The sequence below is a fragment of the Carcharodon carcharias genome, chromosome 5 (genome assembly GCF_017639515.1).
Source record: "Carcharodon carcharias isolate sCarCar2 chromosome 5, sCarCar2.pri, whole genome shotgun sequence".
NCBI classification, from domain to species: domain Eukaryota; kingdom Metazoa; phylum Chordata; class Chondrichthyes; order Lamniformes; family Lamnidae; genus Carcharodon; species Carcharodon carcharias.
The window spans coordinates 120398489-120422979 of NC_054471.1; the positions used below are offsets into that span (position 1 = coordinate 120398489).

Consider the following 24491-nt stretch of genomic DNA (forward strand, 5'->3'; position numbering starts at 1 on the left):
GGAGTTTAGAAGAATGAGAGGTGTTTTTTTTCTCTTTATTCTTTAATGGGTTGTGGCTATTGCTGGCAGGGCCAGCATTTATTACTTACCCTTAATTGCCCTTGAACCAAATAGCTTGCTGGGCCACTTCAGGGAACAGTTAAGAGTCGACAACATTGCTGTGGGTCTGGAATCACGTGAGCCAGACTGGGTAAAGATGGCACATTAGCTTCCTTAGAGGGCATTAGTGAACCAGGTAGGTTTTTATGACAGTCGATGATAGTTTCATGGTCCCTAATATTGAATGAAACATCTAAGTTTCTGAGTGGGTTTGACAGGATAGATACTGAGAGAATGTTTCTCCTCGTGGGCCAACCTAGAACTAGGGGGCACAATTTAAAAATAAGAGGTCTCCTATTTAAGACTGAGGTGAGGAGGAATTTCTTCTCTGAAGGTCTTTAGTATTTGGAGTTCCCTTCCATAGAGTGCAGTTAAGGCTGGATCATTGAATATATTCAAGGCTGAGTTAAACAAATTTTTGATTGACAAGTGAGTCAAGAGTTATGAATGACAGGTGGGAAAGTGGAGTTAAGACCACAATCAAATCAACCATGATCATTGAATGTTGGAGCAGGCTTGTTGGGCCAAATGTCCTACTCCTCCTATTTCTTATGATCTTACGTTTTACAGGCAGGAGGTACAAACATAAAAGAAATCTGAGCCAAAGGGCTGGATTTTTCCCTGGTGTCGGGACCCCGATGTCTGGTCTAAATGCGGGTCCCGAGCTGGCAGTTGCTGGCTGCGAGACCAGTGTCTCACTGTCTTCCTATAGGCAGCCTCCTAGTTGGCTGCCTCCAAATTCCATGTGGACTCCTGATGCCACCAGGCAATCAAAAGGCTGGAAGCTCTGAATCCTCGACAACCCCACCAGGAAAAGGGGGCACTGCCAAGACAGGTCGAGGTCCGTGAGGCCTCCTCAAAATGGAGGTGCCCGTGGAGGTGATAAGGTAAGTCAAAAAAATTCAGAGTGTCAAAGCCAGTCGGCCCCTCGGAGCAAAGGGAAAAGCCCCTCCAGGTAGATTATTTGGCCACAAAATCACCCCAAATTGAGACCTTAAGTATATAATAATAATAATAAAAACAAAAAAACTGCGGATGCTGGAAATCCAAAACAAAAACAAAAACAGAATTACCTGGAAAAACTCGGCAGGTCTGGCAGCATCGGCGGAGAAGAAAAGAGTTGACGTTTCGAGTCCTCATGACCCTTCGACAGAACTCGAGTTCGAGTCCAAGAAATAGTTGAAATATAAGCTGGTTTAAGGTGTGTGTGTGGGGGGGCGGAGAGAGACCCCCACACACACACACCTTAAACCAGCTTATATTTCAACTCTTTCTTGGACTCGAACTCAAGTTCTGTCGAAGGGTCATGAGGGCTCGAAACGTCAACTCTTTTCTTCTCCGCCGATGCTGCCAGACCTGCTGAGTTTTTCCAGGTAATTCTGTTTTTTGTTTTTGTTCCTTAAGTATATAAATTGGCTGCCTACCTCTAAGCAGTCAATCTGCTTCCCAAGCGCTGTGGGAAAGTTCCCCGGAACGTATTGGGGAGCAGTCACTACTTGGTTTGCCCCTATTTCCCTGGCAGATGAAATATGCAAACTGGTTAAGATTTTTTTATTTGCATGTAGTTGCCATTTTTATCGACTAGTTTTTCATAATAGTGAGGAAATAATATTTTCTTTTGCAACTTGTTGAATGCATTCAGTTGGAGCAGGAAGAAGCACTGCAGCAGCAAAAGGTTGATGCAACTTGCATTCTTTCCCATTTCAACTGTTAGGTTTGGAATGTTTTAGAATATCATGTGAGATGTGGTAGTGTACTTTTTTCATTCCTTGATGATTTTTTTTCTTAATTTTCATTTTGTTTTGGTGCCTGCATGCCCCATATGATTTTATTTATTTTTATGTTGGAATTTTCTTTCCTTTTTCTTTCTCTCGATTTCACAGAATAAGTCATTGAGCATAGAAGGAGAAAATATTTATATCAGACATAGCAATTTAATGTTGGAGGTTTGTATAAAATCTCAGTACATGGATGGGCTATTGTTTTGCGCTGAATGAACTTTCACTAGCAGGCTGTTGCCATGGATTTTGCATGCAATGCATGGGAATGGACATCATTTGAACGCATGCTACACCTCCCCAAGTTGTATTTTTCAAATCCTGAGCTGTGGTGGATTAGCTTGGAATATTAGCATGCAATATAAACCAGGTGCCAGGTAGAAACAAAAGTGTTTTCACTACAGTTAGATCAAGATGAATGAGCACATTTACTAACCAGAATTACTGCAGACTAGTAACTGGGCTAATTGACCGTTTATATATAATTTTGTGATTTTACCAAATAATATGTATAATATATACTAAAATCAAACAGACCACTCCAGATTTCACACTAAGTTGCAATTACATATGCCTTGTCTCACTGAATATTTAATTTTAGATCTTAAAAAGAAATTGATTATTTACCTTTTTTGATGAAACTTATATCAGCTATGTTTTTAACATAGGTTCTTACACTTGCTGTAAATTTTAGAAACTATTTCACGGTCAATTATGATTGCCCTTTAACTAACAAGGATGCACCTAAAATGATCCCTGTTTCAATAGAAATTAATATTAAATGTTTCAAGTTATTATATTTATGGCACTGTCCAAATTGTACTATTGGAAGACTAGCATCAGTAGGCAAGTGATATCTGGTATTAAAGCTGGGCTTATGCAAATAAATTCTAAACAATTGAGGTTTACAAAAAATAATCAAGCCAGCAGGCTACTTTCTTAAATCAATAAAGAACCAGTTTTCAGTGAGCCTAGGCGTTCTGTGTGTTGCTCATTTTTTGACTAATTTAGTTTTGATCTGTTGTCTCATTCTAATTGTGTACATGTGCGGAAATTAGGACCTTGATAAGACCCAGGAAGATCTATTGAAACATCAAGCTAGCATTAGCGAGCTAAAACGCAGTTTCATGGAATCCACACCTGAACCACGTCCAAATGAATGGGAAAATCGATTGACCAAACCCTTATCACTGCAAACAGAAGGGGTATGTGTCAGAAGCAGAATCTCAGGTTTTAATTAAAGGCTTGATCCAACTTGATGGATGTTTGTGTTTGTATGATTTGTAATGCTTTCATACATATTAGAAAAATATTTGCAATGCTAATTTGGATAAGCATTTTTGTGTTTGAGTGCATTAACAAATTAAGGTATAGACACCTTACCAATAATTTCTAATTTATTCATCCTATCACACGATTGCATTATTCGATGTAGGATCCCAAATTATTATTCCAAGCTCATTTCTTTTGCTTACAATGGTGAACATGTGTGAGGAATTCTTATACAAATTAATGTTGATGCTTTTATTTTAAAACTCAATTTGGAAATACATTTAGAAGAATTGTGGAGTACAATATTGTGGCCTTCAGCCTCCAACCACTCATCTGCAAACTTTCCATCTGGGAATTTTCAGTTGTGCGTTAAAGTGTTGAGTTTAGGTTTAGCTTTATTGGCCCTGTGACATTTCCCATATTAGAGCCACTATTTCTTCACCTGGTGAAGATTTTCTGAAATGGAATCAAGATTTGGAACATTTTCTATAACCATCCAGTGGATGTGTTGCACTTTCAGTCATTGAGAATTTTCAAATGGTATGAAATTAATTTTAGGATATGGTTCTTGTAAAGGTAAGATTTAACCTGGAGTTTTTGTATACTATCCATGCAGATAACAGCTCATTCTGGGTGGAAACAAATCAATTAATGCAAAGGGTCATAGAATTTTAAGAGTAAGCAAGTTGCGCCTGTAATTGCATTATGCTTAAATATCTGCAATCCTTAAAGCTCACTCAACAGACTCTCCACCTGAGCCAGTTCTCACCCACAAGCTGGTCATGCCCTAGGTTGGAAAGGTGACTTCCTGTCTATTGCACTAGTTCGGGCATTCACATTGTGCGGAGATTCTCATGGTGCATGAGCACCTATGGTCATGTGAACTCAACATTAATCATCTCATCAGCAGCCAGTGGAAGCCATGGGCCTATCCACTGCCACTGCAGAAATCATCCTAGGTGGAGAATGTAAATCCTGCAAATGAATCAGCCAGTTACATTGCTTAATTGCGCTGCTTAATGAGAGATTTTGGGCTTGTGCTGATAAATGCGGGAAACTTGGATGCAGTTTCATTTTGGCAGAACTAATGCAGTGTCAGGCATGGTTTAGGTGGAACTTGGTGATTTGATCTCTAGCAGCAATTCTAGGCTAATTAGGTGCTGTATATAATGTTGCATATAAGGCTTCTCCCATGTGTTTTTTATTTAAATATAAAAACACCATGGTTAACTTGTCTTCTATAAAACTTGTACATTTGTGTATGTTTCTTGTTGTGAGCCTTTGTGGCCTGTTACCCTGTTTTCCTGTTTACATGTTTGTTTCCATTTCCAAAACAGAAAAGCATTTTGTGCTCATCAAGACAAAGAATATTAGTACTTGGAGATCAAGCACTTCTGATTTGAATCACTCACTATTGCCATCGGCAACTGCCAATTCAGTAGTATACAGCTGCAGAACAAAATTCTCTCTACCTTGTCCCAGCCCTGGATCAGTACCCTCTATCACACTTCTGTGCTGTTCCATTTTTCCACATCATCATCCTTATGGCTTCTCTGATATTGCAAGTGTCAAATTGGGGGACGAAGCTGACTAAGAACTAGGTTTTGACTTTCCAAAGTTGTTTAATGTAGGATACATACAGCCAGCATTCATTCCATTAGTCTGAGTAGGATTCAAACTTCAGGTACCAGAGATCAGAAGGATATTCTGCTAACACCTTGCACAATCCAGGGTCAAATCTTAAAACTGTTCAGTTAGCTTCGTCAGGATTAAACTTTTCGTTCTTTCTAGTACTTGAATTCTGTTTTTTTTTAGATGATCGATTTTGATCTTTTGCACTTATGTGGTTTTGTTGCTTTGGAAAGATCTTGATCAAGATGCTGCTAAGGCCAATTAAATCGTATTTTTAATAGGCTTTCTAGAATAACAATATAATCACATGGTGCAAAGAATTTTAATCACTCCATATAGCACAGCATAAATTTGTTTGAAGATTTTTCGCTTACATATTCCTAGCAAAATTGTAAACTTCTTATTTTACAAAATGTTCATAGTTTTCCTTAGAATCTGGACAATTTCCAGCACATGGGAACACCCCTATTAAGTGAAGTACATTGCGGATGTTAAACTCCATGTTGTGTGGACATGCTAACACCTTGCACAATCCAGGGTCAACGGGCAAATCTTAAAACTGTTCACTAAGGGCATTCAATAGGAATTCTATGAAATCTCGGGCAATTTGTTACAGAATACTTTTTTATAATTCTGAAATTCTATTAAGTGGATTGAGGATTTGCTACTTTGAAAATATATTTTAGACAGAATAGGCATATTGCTTCAAAACTGATTAATAATGTTTGTGGATATTAAGATATTCTGTGTTTATGCTGTAAAAGACCTGCTTGTCATGGCATGTTTTCTTACTTACAGGCAAAAGCCTATAGATATGTGATATAGTGTAACTTCTGTCCCTTTTTTTCTCCTGTAAGATTGTTTGTTATCTTTGTTAATCTTTATTCTCAATTTTCTAACTGCTTAGAGCTTAGAAGAGGAGATAACATCGCTTTTACTTAGTAAAGAGAGCTTCTCAACAGGCTTGGTGGCCTCCTTCTCGTCTGCTATTTCTCAGGCATCAGAGGGTGCGGGGCTGAAAGAAAAATCTGCTGCTGAATCTGTTTCTCTCACATGCTCCAAGCAGTTGCCTGAGGTGCTTTTAGAATGGAATTTGATTGGTAGTTATAAAAGTCACAGTATGTCTAACATGCTGCTATGATTTTTCTGTTTTGTCCTGGTCATTATTTGTATGTCCTCTTGTATTTTTATGCATTTTTAAATTGCTTATCTTTCATGTTCTTTGTAGCTGTACAGTAGTCTTTCATAATTTAGTATTATATATATATATACATTATATATCATATATTTATATATATTATGTATATGATTATATATGTTTATATATACTTATAAATGTTTATATATATATGTTTATATATATTTATATATATGTGTGTGTTTATATATATTTTTATATATGTATATTTATATATTTATAAATGGGGAACTCTCTGCAGCAATTTCATCTGTCATAATTGATTTTTTTCCCATCAATCAGTGGTAAAGGATATTCATTACATGTTGTTGTGGCTGCTTGCTTGTTCTCCAGGATCTTGCTTCAAGAACAGAGGGGCTTCCAGCAGGAGTCGGAGGTGTTGCCAAGGTGGTCTTTATTAAATAATTCCACCAGAGCATAACCACTGTAACATCATTCTTCATTTCTTTTGTTTTCTGTGATTATCCTTTTAAGTTTGCATGATTATGTTTCATGTTTCTTGCCTCATTTTTTTTTCATTCATTTCCTTGTGTAGAGCTCAGATGAGAAACAGAAATCCGAGATGGAGGAGCAGGCAGAGGTTGTAGTAGAAGAAACAATAGTGATTGAAGAGGTAAAGAGTGCACCCAGCCATTCAAAAATAAAACTTGAAAGAGCTGCTGAAAGCAGCACAATTGTGCCCCCCTCTAAGGTGCCAGCAAAAGAGGGTTATGCCTCATCCTCTGATAGCCATAGTGAGAGTGAGGAAGAGGCAGAGTACCACCCACAGACCAAGGAAGGAGAAAATGTAAAGAGAGAAAAAAATGAATTTAAGACATTGACTACAGTAGGAATGGAGCCCAAGATTTCGGTAACAGAAATTGAAACAGTACACTGTCCAGCTGTTGTGGTACATAAAATGCAGGATGTCCCGGAAGAAAATTTGCAAGAAGTGCAGAATGGAGAACTTCAGGAAGCAAAACACAAGCAAGAGCAAGAAGACGCCAAACCCAAGCTAAATGGAGATGTTTCGTATGTTGATAATGATGCTGTGCCAGAAGTTATATGTTGCACGGAGGTAAATGTTCACAGCAATTGGGTCAGGAGTAAATGTTAGTGTGCTGGAGTCCTCTCCAGTGCATACTGCCTCTTTCCTGGTCTGTCATGGGTTTTCTGGAACAATTTCAATTCACTTAGATTGAGCAAGTTTCTTTTCTCCCCCCAAAATAGACAGAAGTAGTTATCAACCACCCCTCTGCCTGCTTCAGTCTTGGTTTCTGGCTACTTTGCTTGCACTGGAGATTTGGGCAACCACTAAATTTTTCTTTATGATGTATTTTTTATGTTTATTGAAGTATAAAATAGTTGAATATTTTGCATTCTGTATTTTATGTCATGCTATCTGTTTTAATATAAACATCTTGAGTTTTTTCATTAAGCCCATTTATGATATGAATCTTTTCCATTCTTTTCATTTTATAGCTTTTCACTTTTTTCTTCTTCTTACTATTAGGTTTCAGTTGGCATCTCTTTTTAGCTTATCCTCTAAAGTATATCTGGTTTTACTTACTTAAATTTCTTATTAATAGCCTCCTGTGGTAAAGACAGAAATGGTGACAATCTCTGATACAGTGAGCCCTGACAAGACTGAAATTGCAACAAAAGAAGTTCCAATTGTTCAAACGGAGACCAAAACCATTACATATGAAGCTGCCCAGGTAGACTTACCTTCCCAAAAAAAGTGGTTAGATATGTCATAATTGCCTTGCAGTGAGGATTGCAACTATGTGTATACCATGTAAATTGTAGCTTTTACATTGCCAATTTATATGCTTATACTTTTCCAAAAGTTCCTCCATAGTTTTTAAACTTGTATAGACTAACAGAAATATTTTACATTTTTGAAAGATTAAGAATTTTAAATATAGCACAGTTCTACATTTTGCAAACATATTCTAAAGCTGTAGTTCCTGGCATAAAATATTAATCAATTCATGTAAATACTTCTCACTAGTATTGATTCTCTTACCTGTGTGTTGCACATTAATTCTTTCCCACTAAAATGAATATAGATGATCTTTGGCCACCTGTCTTTTTGGCAGACTTGCTGGAGAGAGATCTGGGTAATGATGAGCTCTCCTTTTAGTAATAGTCATGTCATCACTATTTGAATATTCAGATATACAAGATGTAATTTGCTGCTAGCTTTTGCCTTAGTTAGGTCTTTGCCCATATGTGTGTCTCCTCAGTTCAAGGTGAGGTTCAGAATTTGATCTGTGCCCTACACACTTTACCTATAAAGTTGCATCAATTCTGTTGAATAGTGAGTTTTCACACAAAATGCGCTGCTGTTATATGCTTTTCATTGTAGCTAAGTACCCTGCCACAGCAAAGTCAAACAGTGCAGTTAAGTAAGTGACATTTGAAACATCCTTGTTTTCCAGAGCTTAAATATTCAGACATTTCTATAATATTCAGTTTATCCTAGACTTAACTTATCTGTTCCTTCTGACACTCCATGAGAAATCAGGGGCACACCATTTCGCCTATTAATATTTGCACCGATTTATTAGCTCCCTTTGCAGTGTTATTTACTTATTCAACATTCAGGAGGTTAACCAGGTTGTTAATAGTGTGAAGACCATGTTAGTTAATGACTTCTTTAATTGTTTAGCTCCATCAAGGCATCAGGTGAAAAGCTTAAACAAAGGCCTGCACCAATGTGTAAGCTATTGCAGCACTTTTTTAAAATGGCACTTGATTAAACTGATTTATTCATCTAGTTGAATATCCTATGATTCAACAGTATTATAACAATATTATTATTTCTGACCAAATTGATTGGACTTTCTCATTTTGTTGTATTTCAAGGGTGATGGCAGTGGAGACAATGATCCTGGCGTCCTGATGAGTGCTCAGACTATAACTTCCGAATCTATTTGTACAACAATGACGACGCAGATTACCAAGGTGTGCAGTAGGTGGTAGGCCATCCATTGATGTTTGGCCTGTATAATAAAAGCACAGCTTTGTTTGCCTGCTGTCATTGAAATTTTCTACTGAATTTAAGTTCCTTGTTTTACCTTACTAACAAAGTGCACTGCTGAAATTATTTGATGGCACTCATTGCTGCCTGTGAACTGTTCCTTGTAATTTTGATCAGTTGTCACCCTGCCTATCGGTAGGAAGTGTACCTTTAGAAAAATGAATCAGTGTGTCATTTTAAAGCAAGTGCATATAACCAGCAAATGAGTAAATGCAATGTAAACTTAAGTACTTATCCAAACATACCTATGTCTTTTGATTTGATTACTTTCTTAAAGGGAATAGTCAAATTAATATGAGAATGAAATAACACTTAAATCTTGCACTGCACCATGTAGTATATTATGGGGTTATAAATAACATTTCTCAGTTACCTGTTCGCATGGTCCTGCTGCAGTACTACATTATAAAATACTGGTTCTCTAGTCTTTTAACTCCTACATTCAAAATAAGAAATTATACCATGCTGTTGAGAGAGACATTTTTCAGGGCACTATCTGGTTTTTAAAAATGGCTGAGGGCTGCTTGGTTATAGTGTCACTTTGACATGGGCTCCCATTTCCTTTCCTTCTTTGAAACAATGGGCCCCTCTTATATTGCCTGCCACAACAAAGGAAACATTTTAATACAGTGTCTTGAAGATTAGTGGTAAGCCAGAAGATTACAAAACACAAGACCACGAGCAATAGGGGCAGGAGTAGACTATTTGGCCCCTCGAGCCTGCTCTGCCACTCAACAAGATCATGGCTGATCTGATTTTGGCCTCAACTCCACTTTCCTGTTTATACCCCACATCCCTTGTCAATCAAATATTTATCTAACTCAGCCTCCACTGCTTTCTTGGGAAGAGAATTGCACAGACTAATGATCCCCTGAGAGAAAAAATTTCTCATCTCAACCTTAAATGGGCAACCCCTAATTTTTAAACTGTCCCCAAGTTCTAGTTTCTCCCATAGGGGGAAATGTCCTCTAAGCATCCACCCTGTCAAGTTCCCTCAGGACCTTATATGTTTCAATAAGATCACTTCTCATTCTTCTAAACTCTAATGGGTATAGACTCAACTTGCTCAGCCTTTCCTCATTAACTAGTCCCTTCATCCCAGGAATCAGTTGAGTGAACCTTCTCTGAACTGCTTCTAATGTGATTATATCCTTCCTTAAGTAAGGAGACCAAAACTGTACACAGTACTCTAGATTCAGTCTCAATAAGGCCCTGTATGGCTGTAGTAACACTTCCCTACTTTAGTACTCGATTCCCCATGCAATAAACACTAACATTCCATTTGTCTTCCTAATCACTTGCTGTACTTGCATAGTAACATTTTGTGATTCCTGTAGCAGGAAATTTTAGAAACCAGTGAAGTATGCCTAAAATTTAGAGAGGAATTAACAGTATGAGAGTAAACCAGCAAGAAATAAGAAAACAAACAGTAAGAGTTTCTATAAGCATATAAGAAGGAAAAGAGAACTAAAGTGTAAATATTGGTTCATTAGTAGATGAGACTAAGGAATTAATAATGGGAAACAAAGAAATTGCGGAGGTTTTGAACAAGGATTTTGTATCTGTCTTCAAGGTAAAAGTCACAAAAAGCACCCCACGCATAGTTGAAAAGCAGGGGATAGAAGGGAGGGAGGAATTTAAAACTATCACTATAGAAAAAGTACTAGGGAAACCAAAGGGGCTAAAAACTGACAAGTCCCTTGGACCTGGTGGTCTGCAACCTAGGGTCTTAAATAAATGATTATAGAGATAGTGGATGCATTAGTTGTAATCTTCCAAAATTTCTTCAATTCTGAAGGTTAAGTGAGTAATACAGCTGTAGCATTATAAGAATGATCTGCACAAAACTTTTAATAACCCTCAACTCCGCTATGAGATGTCCTAATATTTATCCATTTCTTAATTTTGTATTTGCACGCATTTCTAATCTGACTTCCTGTTGCATTTTTTTTCTCCATTTTAAATTGAGCGGAGAGGGTGCAGAGAGCTTATTTTTCCAGAATTCTAATGGAATTGCATGCATCAACTAATTCATGTATCTGCTATTCAAGTATATCAGTATTTATAAATTTTTGATAAATACAAAAAAACCACAAAATTTAAAAATAACACTTAATTATTTATATTTTCATCAATACCAAACACAATGTGGTAGATTTAATTATATACAATTATTTAATGAATACCAAAATTTAAGTGACAAAAGATTGAAAATATCAAAGTAAATGTAGAATCTACTTAGGAATTTAATTCTCATGTCTCCTTCAAAATATAAGAGTTGCAGACTGTAGAGACTAGAAGCTGCAGGGGCTGATAACCACTGCCATCCCCACAAAGCCACAATGATTATGACTACATTAGTAATATGGTGCATTAAAGATAGCTGATGGTTCAGAATTGGCACAATATCAAACCATGACTCAGACTCCAAGGTGTAAGTAAACAGTCATAAGCTGAACTGCTTTAAATTGTAGAAAAGAAGATTGAGAATAGAGTGGAAGGAAAATTACATGATTTGGGTCTTCAGAATGTTGACACACAAATAGTTTGGAAAAATAATTGTAGATCAGGGGATAGTTTCAAAATCAACAGGTTTCAACAAGACCAGATTTTTTTTTCCTGAACTAAACAGTAGACATGTGAAATAAATTCCCATAAAAAGAAATGAATTCTTCAAGGGGGAGGAAAGCTGGATAAATATCTAATTGTGATCAGAGTGGAAGGTAGTAGGGATCAGTATAAATATGATGAGGTTCATGGTTCACAGTGGTTACTGAGCTAATAGAAAGGGACGTTGCCTTGAGCAGGTAAGTGGCTCAGAATGAATTGTGGATGAGGGTGATGTGAATGATGATGTGAATGTTTTGATTATCTTTGTGGACTGGAAATGATTTATGTTGTGCATTCCCTCAAGCGGTATATAACAATAGCGTTTGCTATCGTTCTCGCCCCGTCACCGTCTCCTCATGCGTGTCTCTGACCACCCTATACCTGCCCTGGTGCCCTTACCCCCTCGTTTCTGCCCCTCGTACGTGCATTCTCCCTTTCCCTCTTTATTTTGCTATCTGTTGCTGATTTAGCATTGAATGAAGTAGCCTGATTGACACTTGCTGGCTCAGGTTCTGTGCTCTTCATTAATGATTCTTCATTCTGGTTAGAGGGAAACAAAGTTGCTTTCCCTGTTTGGGCTGGTTCTAGAACTCTTGTAGGTGGTGTTGCACTAAATGGCTTTCTTATTGTAGCAAGTTCCAGTGCAATATCCCATGGAAGATCTATGCCTGTGTGTAATGAATGGCTAGCACTGTTCGTTTGCCGCTGAGAGAAAAATCAAATCAAATGAAACTGGCTACAAAGGTGTGACTGAAAAGATTGACTGTCCACTATTTATTCATGAAAAAAGTCAATGGCTGACTTAATTCTTCACTTTTCCTTAGACCGTTAAAGGTGGCATTTCTGAAACGAGAATTGAAAAACGAATTGTTATCACGGGGGATACAGATATTGACCATGATCAGGTTAGTTTTATTTTTCATTTTAAGCTTATTTTACAAGCAGGCTTGAGTATTTTCAAATATGTATGAAGTAACCCAGTAGTGATTCAGTAGTAGTTTGCAAGGAGGATGAAAATAAGTGAATTTCCCATTAATTTATGGGAGTGAATTGACGTTGACTAATTTTAGTGCAGAATTTTGAGCTTTTGATGTAGATTTCAAACTTTGCCACATTTTAATTTTCTGCACTTTTTTATACTTCAAACATTTATCTAAAATATCAGCAGCATTTAGCTTTAAGCTATTTCATCTGGCATTCTGACTTTGTCTTGGGAAGTATAAGCATAAAGTTGATTTTTTTTGTCTACTTAAATATTTCACAAAAGAAAATATGCAATATTTTCTCTTAAATCTTTATTTGAAGTTCAGTGTAGGTTATTGGTGAGTTTTGCTTATTGGGAAGATCTGCCTCATTTTTGAGTCATTAACCTGGATGTAAACATTTTTTGCTTTTTATTCCATGGCAAAGCATTAGAGTGAAGAAACCTGGAGTTCTGTATAGTTATAGTCAGAGCTATCCTTCTTGGTGTTCCACATAAATGAAGAATGTTTGCTTTAAAACTTCATGATTAAACCGTTGTATTAATGTAGACCTTTGATAGCAGCAGTGATTTTCTAGCTTTTGTTCAGAAAGATTCCTTGTATTTTTTGCTCTATTTTGCTGTGGAGCGTTGGGAAGTAATCTAGAAAAGCAGAGTGCTACTTCATTAGTTTTATATGTACTGTTGCATTAAATGTTCTTTTTAAATAAAGATGTTTTTTCGTCGCTTTGATGTCATGAAGAAAGCCAGTGAACTGTAGAACTAATACTTTATTGGGCAGTATTGAGAGGTTGCTCATGCATTCATTTAAAGCCTTCACAGATCAATTTACCCTAAATAGCTGTTCTGTTGCTTTGTCTGCCTCCTCATTCTGTAAACTTGCAACATTTTTGTTGCATAAGCGCTACATAGACACTAGAACAAGATATTCAAAGAACTAGTTATCCATCAAGCTGAATAATTTATTTAGTTAATCTAAAACTTGAGCTGTATGTTTTTCAGGGTAGCACTTTTTTCATTGCTGTCATTTGGCAGGAAGAAATACTTCTGGAATAATACTGTGGTAGATAGAGTTCAATTTGGAGAAGTGTGAGATCATCCACTCTGGTAGGAAAAAGACATTAAAACATTCTCTTAAGGGTGAGAGACTAGGAACTGTGGAGGAACAAAGATTGAACTATGCATGGACTCAAAATCACTAAAAGCTAGCAAATAAATTAAAAATAATCAAGAAGGGTAATGAATATGGAACAAAGCTGGATAAGTGGAGTTGAGAGATACAGATCAGCCATGATCTAATTGAATGATGCAACAGTCTCAAGGTCCTGAATGGCCTACTGGTATTCCTCTGATTATCCAAATGTCACACAACAACTAACTTGTTTTTCCTGATGAAAGTTCTGTTGATTTTTGAATTTGGTATGTGAAATACTTAACTTTGGGGAATATTATGATGATGCCCAGGGGAGGAATAGCAATTATATAGCATGACAATAGCTGCCACAAGAACAAGAGTAATGTAGATGCCTTAACTTTGCATTGTTTCTGCACTGCCTGAATGTAACCTAAGTTTCTACCTTTTTGAAAAGTTTGCACCAGAAAATTGAGAGGCAGTTTTTTTTACATGTTTCTGGGGTGCTTTTTCATGATTGATATGTACTTTGCTTAGTGCCAACCCTAGTCAACGGAAAATCTCAATGTGCTTTAAACGTTATACTATTTTAAATTCACAATGCAAATTCATAAGGTACAGTAAAATGTTCTTGATGTTTGAATTTCTGGTAGATTGCCCAGTCTAAGATTTGTACAGGTGTTAGGAAGAATTCGCAAGTCAATTAGATAGTCAGTGTCTCTTTTCTTAAGCATAGAATATTGCAGCCATTTCTTAGTTTTCTTGGGCTGGTCTAGGTCAAAAGGAGTGCCCTATGATGGATGGAGTGCCAACTTTTCTTAGGTTTCAGCACAGTGCTTTGCAAAGACAGAGAAATGTTGGAGGAGAGCTAATTAGTATTCCCTTTGTGCCTCGCACGCATGTACTACTTCAACCTCTCAACAGGCTGGCTGAGCAAACATTGATATAAGACTTCAGTTCAACAATTGATGAGCTGCTTTATTTCACAATAAGACGAATATACAAAATGCAAGTTGATCATACCATTCACTTCTATCACCTCTCCTGTATTGTCTAGCTGACCAGAACTGCCCTCGCTTGGTTTCATTCCTACCTGCCCTGTTGCAACTAGAGAATCTCCTGCAATGACTTGCCTTCTTGACCCTGCAGCATTACTTCTGGAATCCCCAAAGGATCAAACCATAGCTTCCTTTAGCTGTGGTACACATGCCCCAAGATCAGAAGGTTCCAGGTTCAGTACCCACTAAAGCTTGAGCACAAAAATTAAAACTGATACTCCAGTGCTGAACTGAAGGAGCTTAGCATTTTGGAGATGCCACCTTTCACTTGAGGTATTAAACCAAAATCTTATCTGCCTGCTTGGGTGGACATCAAAGGTCCTATGTTACTACGTCGAAGAAGAGCAGGGAAGTTAGCCCTTGTGTCCTGACTAGTATTTATCTCTCAATCAGCATCACAAACTATCTGATCATCATTGCATTGCTGTTTGTGGGATTTAGTGGAGTGCAAATTAGCTGCCGTGTTTGCTATACATTACAACAGTGACTACATTTCAAAAAGTACTTCATTAACTGTAAACACTTTGAGACATCTAATGGTCATGAAAACTGCTGTTTAAATGCTACTTCTCATCTGTGTTCTGTGAAATCACCTGAAAATGCCACATGTATGCTGTCAATGCTCAGCACTATTTTAGTGCCACCTCTAATTCTCCACATCCTCTATTGTCAAACGTATCCAACATCCTATCCTGGATGAGCTGACATTTCCTCCAAGTAAGCAGTGGAAACCGAAGACCATCCTTTTTAGCCCCTGTACAAACTCCTCCATTCCCTTGTTATCAATTCCAACATCACTCCTTCTCCCTCCCTGGCCACTGTCCCTGGCTGAACCAACTTCACATCTTCACAACTTTTTTTTATTCATTCATTGGATATGAACTTCACTGGTGAGGCCAGCATTTATTGCCCCATCCCTAATTGCCCTACTTATTTAAGAATCAACACATTGCTATGGGTCTGGAGTCAAATGTAGGCCAGACCAGGTAAGGACGGTAGATTTCCTTCCCTAAAAGACATTAGTGAACCATATAGGTTTTTACGATAATTGGCATTTTTCATGGTCGTCATTAGATTTTTTATTCAACCATCGATGTCTACCATCTGTCATGGCGGGTTTTGAACCCAGGTCCCCAGAGCATTACCCTGGTCTCTGGATTACCAGTTCAATGACAATACCACTACGCCACCGCCTCCCCTAACTTTGCTGTTGGATTTGTCCCTGGGCTGCGATACCAACTCCATACCCCTTCCATCACAAATATCATATAGCATCTGTAACATTACCTGTAATATTACCCATCTTCAGCACATCTGCTGAAACCCTCATCCATGCTTGCATTAGCATTGGACTGTATTATTGCAGTGTTCTCCTGGGCAGCCTTCCATTTTCCATCCACTATAAATTTCAGCTCATCTAAAACTCTGCAAGTCCCATTAACGCTTCACCCTTATGTTTGCTGACCTATGATAGCTCCAGGTTAAACAGAACCTTGATTTTTAAATTTGCATCCTTTTTTCAAATCCCTCCAAGGTCTCACCCCTTCCCTATGTCTATATTTTCCTCCACACCTACAACCATTTGAGATATCTGTGCTCTGCTAGTTCCGGCTCCTGCTAATCCCCAATTTTAATTGTTCCACCACTGAATGCCAAGTTCCTAAACTCTAGGATTCTATGCCTCTCGATCTTTTTATTCTTAAAGATGCGTCTTAAAACCTATCTCTTTGACCAAGCTTTCTGCCCTAATATCTCTGAGATTTGAGTCTGAGGAACTAGTTTGAAAGCCATCCAGTCTTGCCTTTGTTTCATAATATGGAACATTAACTTTAAATTAGCTCACGCGACGACCAACTTTGGGCTAAGTGTATAGGTGTATATATTTTTCATGAAGTGTGAGGAAACCTGATACATTATTCCATAAATGCTCAATGGATATATTCTGAATAAGGCAATCACACAGTTTTTACATTGACCTTTTGGGCAACCACTCCATTTGGAAATTTTGATTAGTTCATTCTCAGTAAGTAAAATTTTTTATGACTGATTTTTTTTATACAAGATTAAATTGTATATCTATTTTACCATACAAATATTGGTAAACTTAGCTTACTTAAATTATGCCATTGTTTGTGTATTTTGACATGTATTGTTTTTCCCAATCCCATCATTATTGTTTGTAATTCTGGGTAGGCCTTGGCCCAGGCAATAAAAGAAGCCAAAGAGCAGCACCCAGACATGTCAGTCACCAGGGTAGTGGTACATAAAGAAACAGAGCTCACTGAGGACGGGGAGGAATGAGTTAAGGTAAGGGAACACAGCATCTACTGAGGCAGCAAATGTAATACTTAATCAGAGCAGATATTATGTTCTTCATATCTCTCCATTTTTTTTCAGCATGCTTTCATTTTCTATGCAGGGAGAAATACATGGTATGAATTTGCATTGATCCTTGGTTGACCACTAGCCAGCAATGTCTGCCTATAATTTCACCTTTTTTGTATTTTGCCTGATCAAAGTCATAGTACTGCAGTTGACCTTAATATGCTGTGAACGGTCTAGTCTAAATTGTGTCAAACAATTGACTGAATACAAGAATTCAAAAGGCTTCAATAAATAGTCTGAAAGCAAACATTTACTAGAGAAAATTTTGAAATTACTTGTCAACAATTTGACTAGCACAATTCCATATGTGTATTTTGATTGAAAGAACAAAAGAAAATTGCAAAAGTAGAGCAATGCTAGCATAATCACAATTTTATCTTAATATACTCAAATTGTAACAAAATGTTAATGAATCAAATAGTTTTAGCTCTTAGCCAGCTAAATCAATGGCATTTAATTAATTAGGCCCAATTTCTTCACTTTTGGTCAGTAATTATTTGATTACCTTCTGGTTAAATAGGGAATACTGTAGTACATATTTCCTGAGTTTTTGTTGTATTAAGTTTCATTTTAAGTTGCATGATTTCTGTTTTTGCAATGCATTACACAATTCTTTGTTTTGCTATAAATGTTATATTTATTTTATTTAATTTGTTTGAACAGCATCTGCTGTTAGAGGTATGTTTAAAGTCATAGTTGCGACATATAGATTAATGGAGTTTCTGAACTAAAGGTGCTGTGTCCCAGAATTTGAAAAAGGTTGTGGTTGAGTAAGCACTCTATTGCAAGCTGCAGAAATTTGTAGTGGAAATTTCATGCTATTTTTATGACATTTTCTTCTGCAGAACTTCCTCCTGTACATAAGTTGTTGCTAATAAACATTTCTTTCAATAGTGTATTGATTACAAATTACAGATACTGCTACTATTGGCTATGTTGACAATGTTCACAAACCCAATGCACTGGTTTGAAGAATTGTTCTCTAGAAAACAATTGGGGTGAGTCATTTGATTATACGGCAAGTGAATGGAGCATATATTGAAGTGGAGACCATACTCCTTCCTAATGGGAGGAAGAAAAATGTATTGGCGTGACATCGAGTTGGATTTAACTAATTAGAACTTCCTTAGTGGAACTGCTGGTGATAGTGAAACTCTTAACTGAAGTTGACTGAAAAGATAAGAATACAATTATTTAACACAAAAAAATCATGAATGCAAAATGACAGTGGCTGCACAATTTAAAAGAGAATTTTTGGTGGATGGGTGTATGAATTGCTTTCCCTGGCGCATGTGTGCAACTTTACAACAGTACACCTGTAGAATCAAAGCATTTGGATATATATTAACTTTATATATAGGCTTAATTAAGAAGTATATAGAAGATTCTGGGAAGGGAAGTAGAGTGAGTAGCCTGACATGATTTAGTTGGAACAAATGGCAAAGGGAGTTTCAGGCTGGAATGCTTTCAAAGTGACTTTGAGGAGTTGGGTATAACATAAAAAGCAGGCCCATTAGATTACACTCAGTGCTCTATGTTGGTCCGCTTGGAGAGAAATGGTGAGCATTTGGTGGGATTTTTTCAGATTTCCAGGGCATTGGGATTATTTCTTGGACAGAGGAGCCCTACATTCATAATAGGCTTTACCTAACCATATTAGCCTCAATATTCTGCACAGGGAATAAGTAGAGGAATTGGGGAGGAATTAAACAAGAAAAGTAGAGAAATGGGGCAAATCTAAATAGTATGTTTATGGAAAAATGTATCATGGAGGAAATAAGAGAGGTGAAGAAGAGGCATGGGGAAGGGAAGAATAAGAAATAAAAATAGAAACAGCATATCAATATTTGGGGTTACAGTGCTTAAATACAAATGTGCAATCCATTAGAAATCAGGAAGAAAAAACCTTGGCTTGGACCTGTTATTATGTTGATAATACATTATAGACCACCAGACAGTGAAAAAGAAATGAAGAATATTGGTATGAAGGTAAAACAATTGTGATAATGAAGGATTTGAACAATTCTAAGGTAGACTGAGAGAATCTTTTGGTCAAAAAAGTAGGGTTCCTTAATCCTAGACTTATTTTTTGTAACGATTTTTGCATATCTAACAAAGAAGGGGGCATGAAACAAAAACTGAAAATGCTGGAAAAATTTGGCAGGTCTGAAAGCATCTGTGGAGAGAGAAATACAGAATTAACGCTTTGAATCCATATGGCCCTTCTTCAGAGCTGAAGAGAAGTGGAAATGTGATGAAATTTATACTGTTTAAGGAGGGGATGGGCAGGTGGTGCTGGATAGAAGGCGATAAGAAAGGAACGTAGCAAAGGAACAATTGACAAATATGTCATGAACTAAAGGACAAATGGATTGTTAATGGTAGTGGTTAGTGCTAAAAAAGGTGCTAATAGTGGCATAAAGGTAAGAAAGCAGACTGTGATTATAGCAGAACAAGGATAGCATTGTGTGAAAGGACAACATGGAAAAAGTGACTGATGGCCTTATAGGGGATGGGGTGGGGGGAAGAGGCGGTGGTGTGGTGAGGGAAAAAAAGGATTGAAAATAGGATAAAAAAGGGGATAAAAATACAGATAAATGAATAAAAATAAAACATGTGGATAAAAAATAAAAATGAATATAGAAAGAAGGGGGCATGCTAGATCTGAGTAATAAAACTCATATGATCTAAAGGTAGAGCAGTTGGAAAGCGTAACCATAACCGCATTAATTATTTTCAATGTGAATCTAAAAGAGGAGTTGAAGACAAAGGTATTGACTGGAAATTAATTAATTTCAGTGGATTGAAAGATACCCAAACTGTGCAATTGGTTGTGGAACAATGGCAGATGAAATAGCAACTGGGCATATCTAACCATGTAGTAGATAAGGTACAGATTAATTACATTCCAAACAGAAGGAAAATGGGCGCATCAAAGGTAGGAATAAAAAACAGTTGGAACAAAAATGAAGTCTAAAAATGGCTTATGAAAGTACAGAGGGAAATAAATATATGCCCAAGTCAGGATGATGTATGATTTTGAGAGGAACCTTAGAGGAATGGTGTACCCATGCATCTTCTGCCTTTGCCTTTTTAGCTGGTGGAGGTCATATGGTTAAGAAGGTACCATCAAAGAAATGTTTATGACTTGCTGCAATGCATCCCATAGATAGTGTATTCCTGCTTGCTTGACACCCCATCCATAAACGTTCATTCCCCCGCCCCCCACCCCACCACCACTAACACCACCACCACTAACGCACAATAGCAGCAGTGTGTACCATCTACAAGATGCACTGCAGGACCTCACCAAGGCTCCTTAGTCAGCACCTTCCAAACCCACGACCACTATCATCTAGAAGGACAAGGGTAACAGATACATGGGAACACCAGCACTTGGAAGTTCCCCTCCAAGTCACTCACCATCCTGACTTGGAAATATATTGCCGTTCTTCGCTATCGCTGGGTCAAAATCCTGGAAATCCCTCCCTAACAGCACTGCGGGTGTACTTACACCGCATGGACTGCAGCAGTTCAAGAAGGCAGCTCACCACCACCTTCTCAAGGGCTATTAAGGATGAGGAATAAATGCTGGCCCAGCCAGCAACGCCCACATCCTGTGAATGAGTAAAAAAAAAGATATGATACACATATGCATGGTAGCGATGGAGGGAGAGGGTGTTTAAGCTGGTAAGTGGATTATTTGGTCCTGAATGAATTTAGCTTGTTTAGTGTTTCAGTTGTACCAATGCCTTCCCAACAAGTGGGGAGTATTTCATCATACTCCTTCCTGACTTGTACCTTGTAGATGTTGGCAGGCTTTTGGGAAACTGGGTGAGTTACCTATCCCAGAATTCCCAACCTCTGGCCTGCAGCACTTATATGATTGCTCCAGTTATTTTTTTAGTCAATGGTAACCCTCAGGATGTTGATGTTGGGGAATTCAGTAATTGTGATGACGTTGAATGTCAAAGGTTGGTGGTTACATTCTCTCTTGTTGGAGATAATAATTGCCTGTCACTTGTGTTGTGCAAATATTACTTGCTAGCCTGAGCATTAACGATGTTCAGGTCTTGCTGCAAGCGGGCGTCGACTGATATACCATCAGGAATTGCAAATGGAGCTGAAAACTGCAGCTGTCAGCTAACAGTTCCACCTCTGACCTTTTGATGAAGGGAAGGTTATTGAAGGAGCTGAAGTTGGTTGGGCCAAGTGCACCGTCCTGAGGAACTCACGCAGTGTTGCCCTGGGGTTGAGATGGTTGGCCTCCAACAACCATAACTAACTTCCTTTGAGCTAGGTGACTTGAACCTGTAGAGGTTTTTTCCCAATTCCCAGTGACATCAGTTTTACTTGAGCTCCTTGAAGCCACACTTGGTCAAATGTTGCCTTGACGTCAAGGGCAGTCACTCACTTCACCTCTGGAGTTCACTTGTGCAGTTGTTTGGATCAATATTTTAGTGAGGACTGGAGTTGAAAGATCCTGGCAGAAGCCAAACTGAGTTTCTATGAACAGGTTATTGAGTATTTGCCACTTGATAGCACTGTTGATGGCTTCCATCCATTTGCTGGCTTGGAGAGGTTTAGAATAATCAAGCTTAGGCATGACAAAACTATTATTGAGAACTTCAGCAACAGATGGACCAAGATGGGACACAAAATAGGTAATATTATCGAGGTATAAGTAGGTGGTCTTTGTGCTGAATAAACAATGGGGCTCAAAGCTTGACTTGGGATTGAACGGGGTGCTCAGTTTTCAAGCAGCCTGATTCAGTTGAGCCTGGGAATGGATAAGAGATTTTGGCAAGAGCCAAAGGCAACGTCTTCAATATTGTGAAACAAAAACAGAAAATTCTGGACATACTTAGCAGGCCAGACAGCATCAGTAGACAGAAAAATAGTCGATGTTTAAATATTAATTCTGTTTCACTCTGCACAGATGCTGCCTGACCTGTGGAGTATTTCCAGCATTTTCTGTTTTTGTTTCAGATTTCCAGCATCTGCCATATTCTGCTTTTCAACTTCAGTTTTGTATTTGCTGGAGGAAACTAGGTCTCCCCATGACTGGTTGTCACATAAGGCAAATTGATTCCTGTTTTTCTCACATATGGATGTATTTCACTTATGAAAGAACTCTCCCAACTCACTCCTTGGTAAAATGTCCTGATCAATCTAGCTAAAAATTGTCTGAAATTAATTCTCCACTGATTTTGAACTAAATATACATATCATGTTTGAATTAACTCTGGACTTGACCCATGTAACATCTGTTCAAATCTCAATTTGGAATTAATTAAAATGTGTATCAACGTACCAAGAAATTCTTAATGTGCCATTTTTAAAAATATAGGCAAAATGTAAAATTTTTTAAAAATCTGCCGATTTTGTATTTGGACAACAAAATATAATATTCCACATGAAATATTGAGTTTACTACAATTGAAATTTGAGTTGAAAATTTTCAAGCACAGGAGGGAAAAGCCAGAGTGCTCCTACTTTACGAATTAAAACAATACTTTAAAGAAAGTGAACTGAAATTACATTTGTATAATGTATTGTACCTTGCCCACTATCAGTATTTTCTTACCTATCCTTTTTACATAATTAATTTGAAATATTTGAGTATACAGTCTGTTGGTGATTACTTTTTTGAATCCTAAAGCAGCAGTTACATGTATTTGGGCAGTTGCTAATTTTTGCTGTTGTTTGTCATTGTATAAGGCAAACATGCAGCATCAAGCTAAATGCTGAAAGTCAATTCTTATAATACCCTGCTCTCCTATGCATTTTTCGTTAGGAACTGGCAGATATCAGGATCAAATACATAAGTACAGTTTCACTGAACAACCTGCAATGTATATCTTTAAGTTTTTATAAGTCATTTTAAATGCTACTTTGCTAATCTTCAGTGCTCTTTACTTCCAGAAATGAATATTGCCTGAAACTAAATGAAGAATCTTTACCATTAGTGACCACTGCCATGAATAATAGAGAAAAGTTACCTCTGAGCATTCGCAAATGACACCCTACATAGCAGTCGCACATAGTGTGAATATTTGAAGATGCCAGAGACCTGCAGAAAAGCATCATTGGAGCTAGTTATTTAAAATCATTAGCCTGTAATTTGATTATTCACTCTCTACTAATGTGATGGCTTATTAACCTACCACTTCTATGTACCATTAGAATTTAATAACCGCAAGTAAAAATACAAAAAAGGCTACAAGTAGAATTCCCGTTCCACAAGAGTTTTGTACAGAATGTTGTGACTAATTTAGATACATAAGTGGCTCACTTTCAAAACCTGAATAAATATGTGTAAACCTTGTTGTTACAGAAACAATTTTTAGCACGATCAAGTAGGTACCAAATATTGTGGAAAAGAGAAATATGGAAAGATTTTCTTCTAACTTTTCCAGTGTCACTTCGAACTCTTAACATGTCAGTTTAAAATAATTACGTCTGTTTATAAAGGATCTCCTAGCCCGCCTATTGCTGCAAAAAATTAAAGGGGACCTAAAGTTAAGCAAACATCATTCCAATAAAAAAAATTCACTGTAGTGCATTTACTATATAATATTTTTTTAAGTCATCCATAGAACTTGGAGATCCATATTGGAAAGAGGTACTTTTCTATTTACTTACCAGTTCTATAACATGGTAGACAGCTTAAAATTTAATACTTTAAAATCATATTTCCTCAAATAAAAAAAATCATTACATTGAATACATTCCTATAAATGCTTTTACATTCTGAATCTTGATATAAAAATCTAAGCTTTATAAGTATAGCTGTTAATGGGCAAATTGTGTTGCATTTCTGATGGCTTTGTCTAATGTTTGAGGAAGATTTTGAAAAAAATAATCTTTTTATTATTTGGTCTTCTCTGTAGATAATATGGCAGAATCTTGTGCTTAGCATTTGTTTAAAACTATACTAAATCTTGATGACTGTCATTATGCTTTTGACCCTTATTGGCAAACAAGCAAAATAATATTTTAGCAGCTTAAAAGTTGTGTTGATTGATATTCTTGCTTCATGTAATGCTGTTGAAAATAAATTCCACTTAAAATATGTTGTTCTGACTATCTTCTATTTTCCTATGTTTGATTCCATTGTTAAGCTCCTCAAATGATACATATGGCAGTAATAATTTGAGGAATCCAAACTTATCAAAGCTCATAGTGGAAGATCATTTCAACTGCTGCGCATGCAGAGTTGTTATATTAAAGTGTGAATGATACAAAGAAAGTTTAAAATTACTTTTAAGAAACAAATATAGTTGTAAATATTTTCAAATGTGATTCTTTGGCTCTTGA

General features: G+C 37.1%; 1 protein-coding gene across 13 annotated transcripts in view; it reads left to right on the forward strand.

Annotated features, from left to right (window-relative positions):
• The window catches only part of epb41l2 (erythrocyte membrane protein band 4.1 like 2), a 211487-nt gene extending 187241 nt beyond the window's left edge, over positions 1–24246 (forward strand). The window contains exons 13-22 of one of the 13 annotated variants that reach the window (XM_041187700.1): positions 1983–2045; positions 2936–3082; positions 5689–5856; positions 6313–6366; positions 6515–7036; positions 7548–7676; positions 8830–8928; positions 12439–12519; positions 16980–17093; positions 23097–24246. In XM_041187700.1, coding sequence (XP_041043634.1) covers positions 1983–2045; positions 2936–3082; positions 5689–5856; positions 6313–6366; positions 6515–7036; positions 7548–7676; positions 8830–8928; positions 12439–12519; positions 16980–17087 — 1371 coding nt within the window. In that variant the 3' untranslated portion in view covers positions 17088–17093; positions 23097–24246. The remainder of the gene's footprint in view (positions 1–1982; positions 2046–2935; positions 3083–5688; positions 5857–6312; positions 6367–6514; positions 7037–7547; positions 7677–8829; positions 8929–12438; positions 12520–16979; positions 17094–23096) is intronic. The other 12 variants (XM_041187708.1, XM_041187703.1, XM_041187710.1 and 9 more) reach the window with 12 other exon arrangements.
• The last annotated feature ends 245 nt before the right edge of the window (positions 24247–24491 follow it).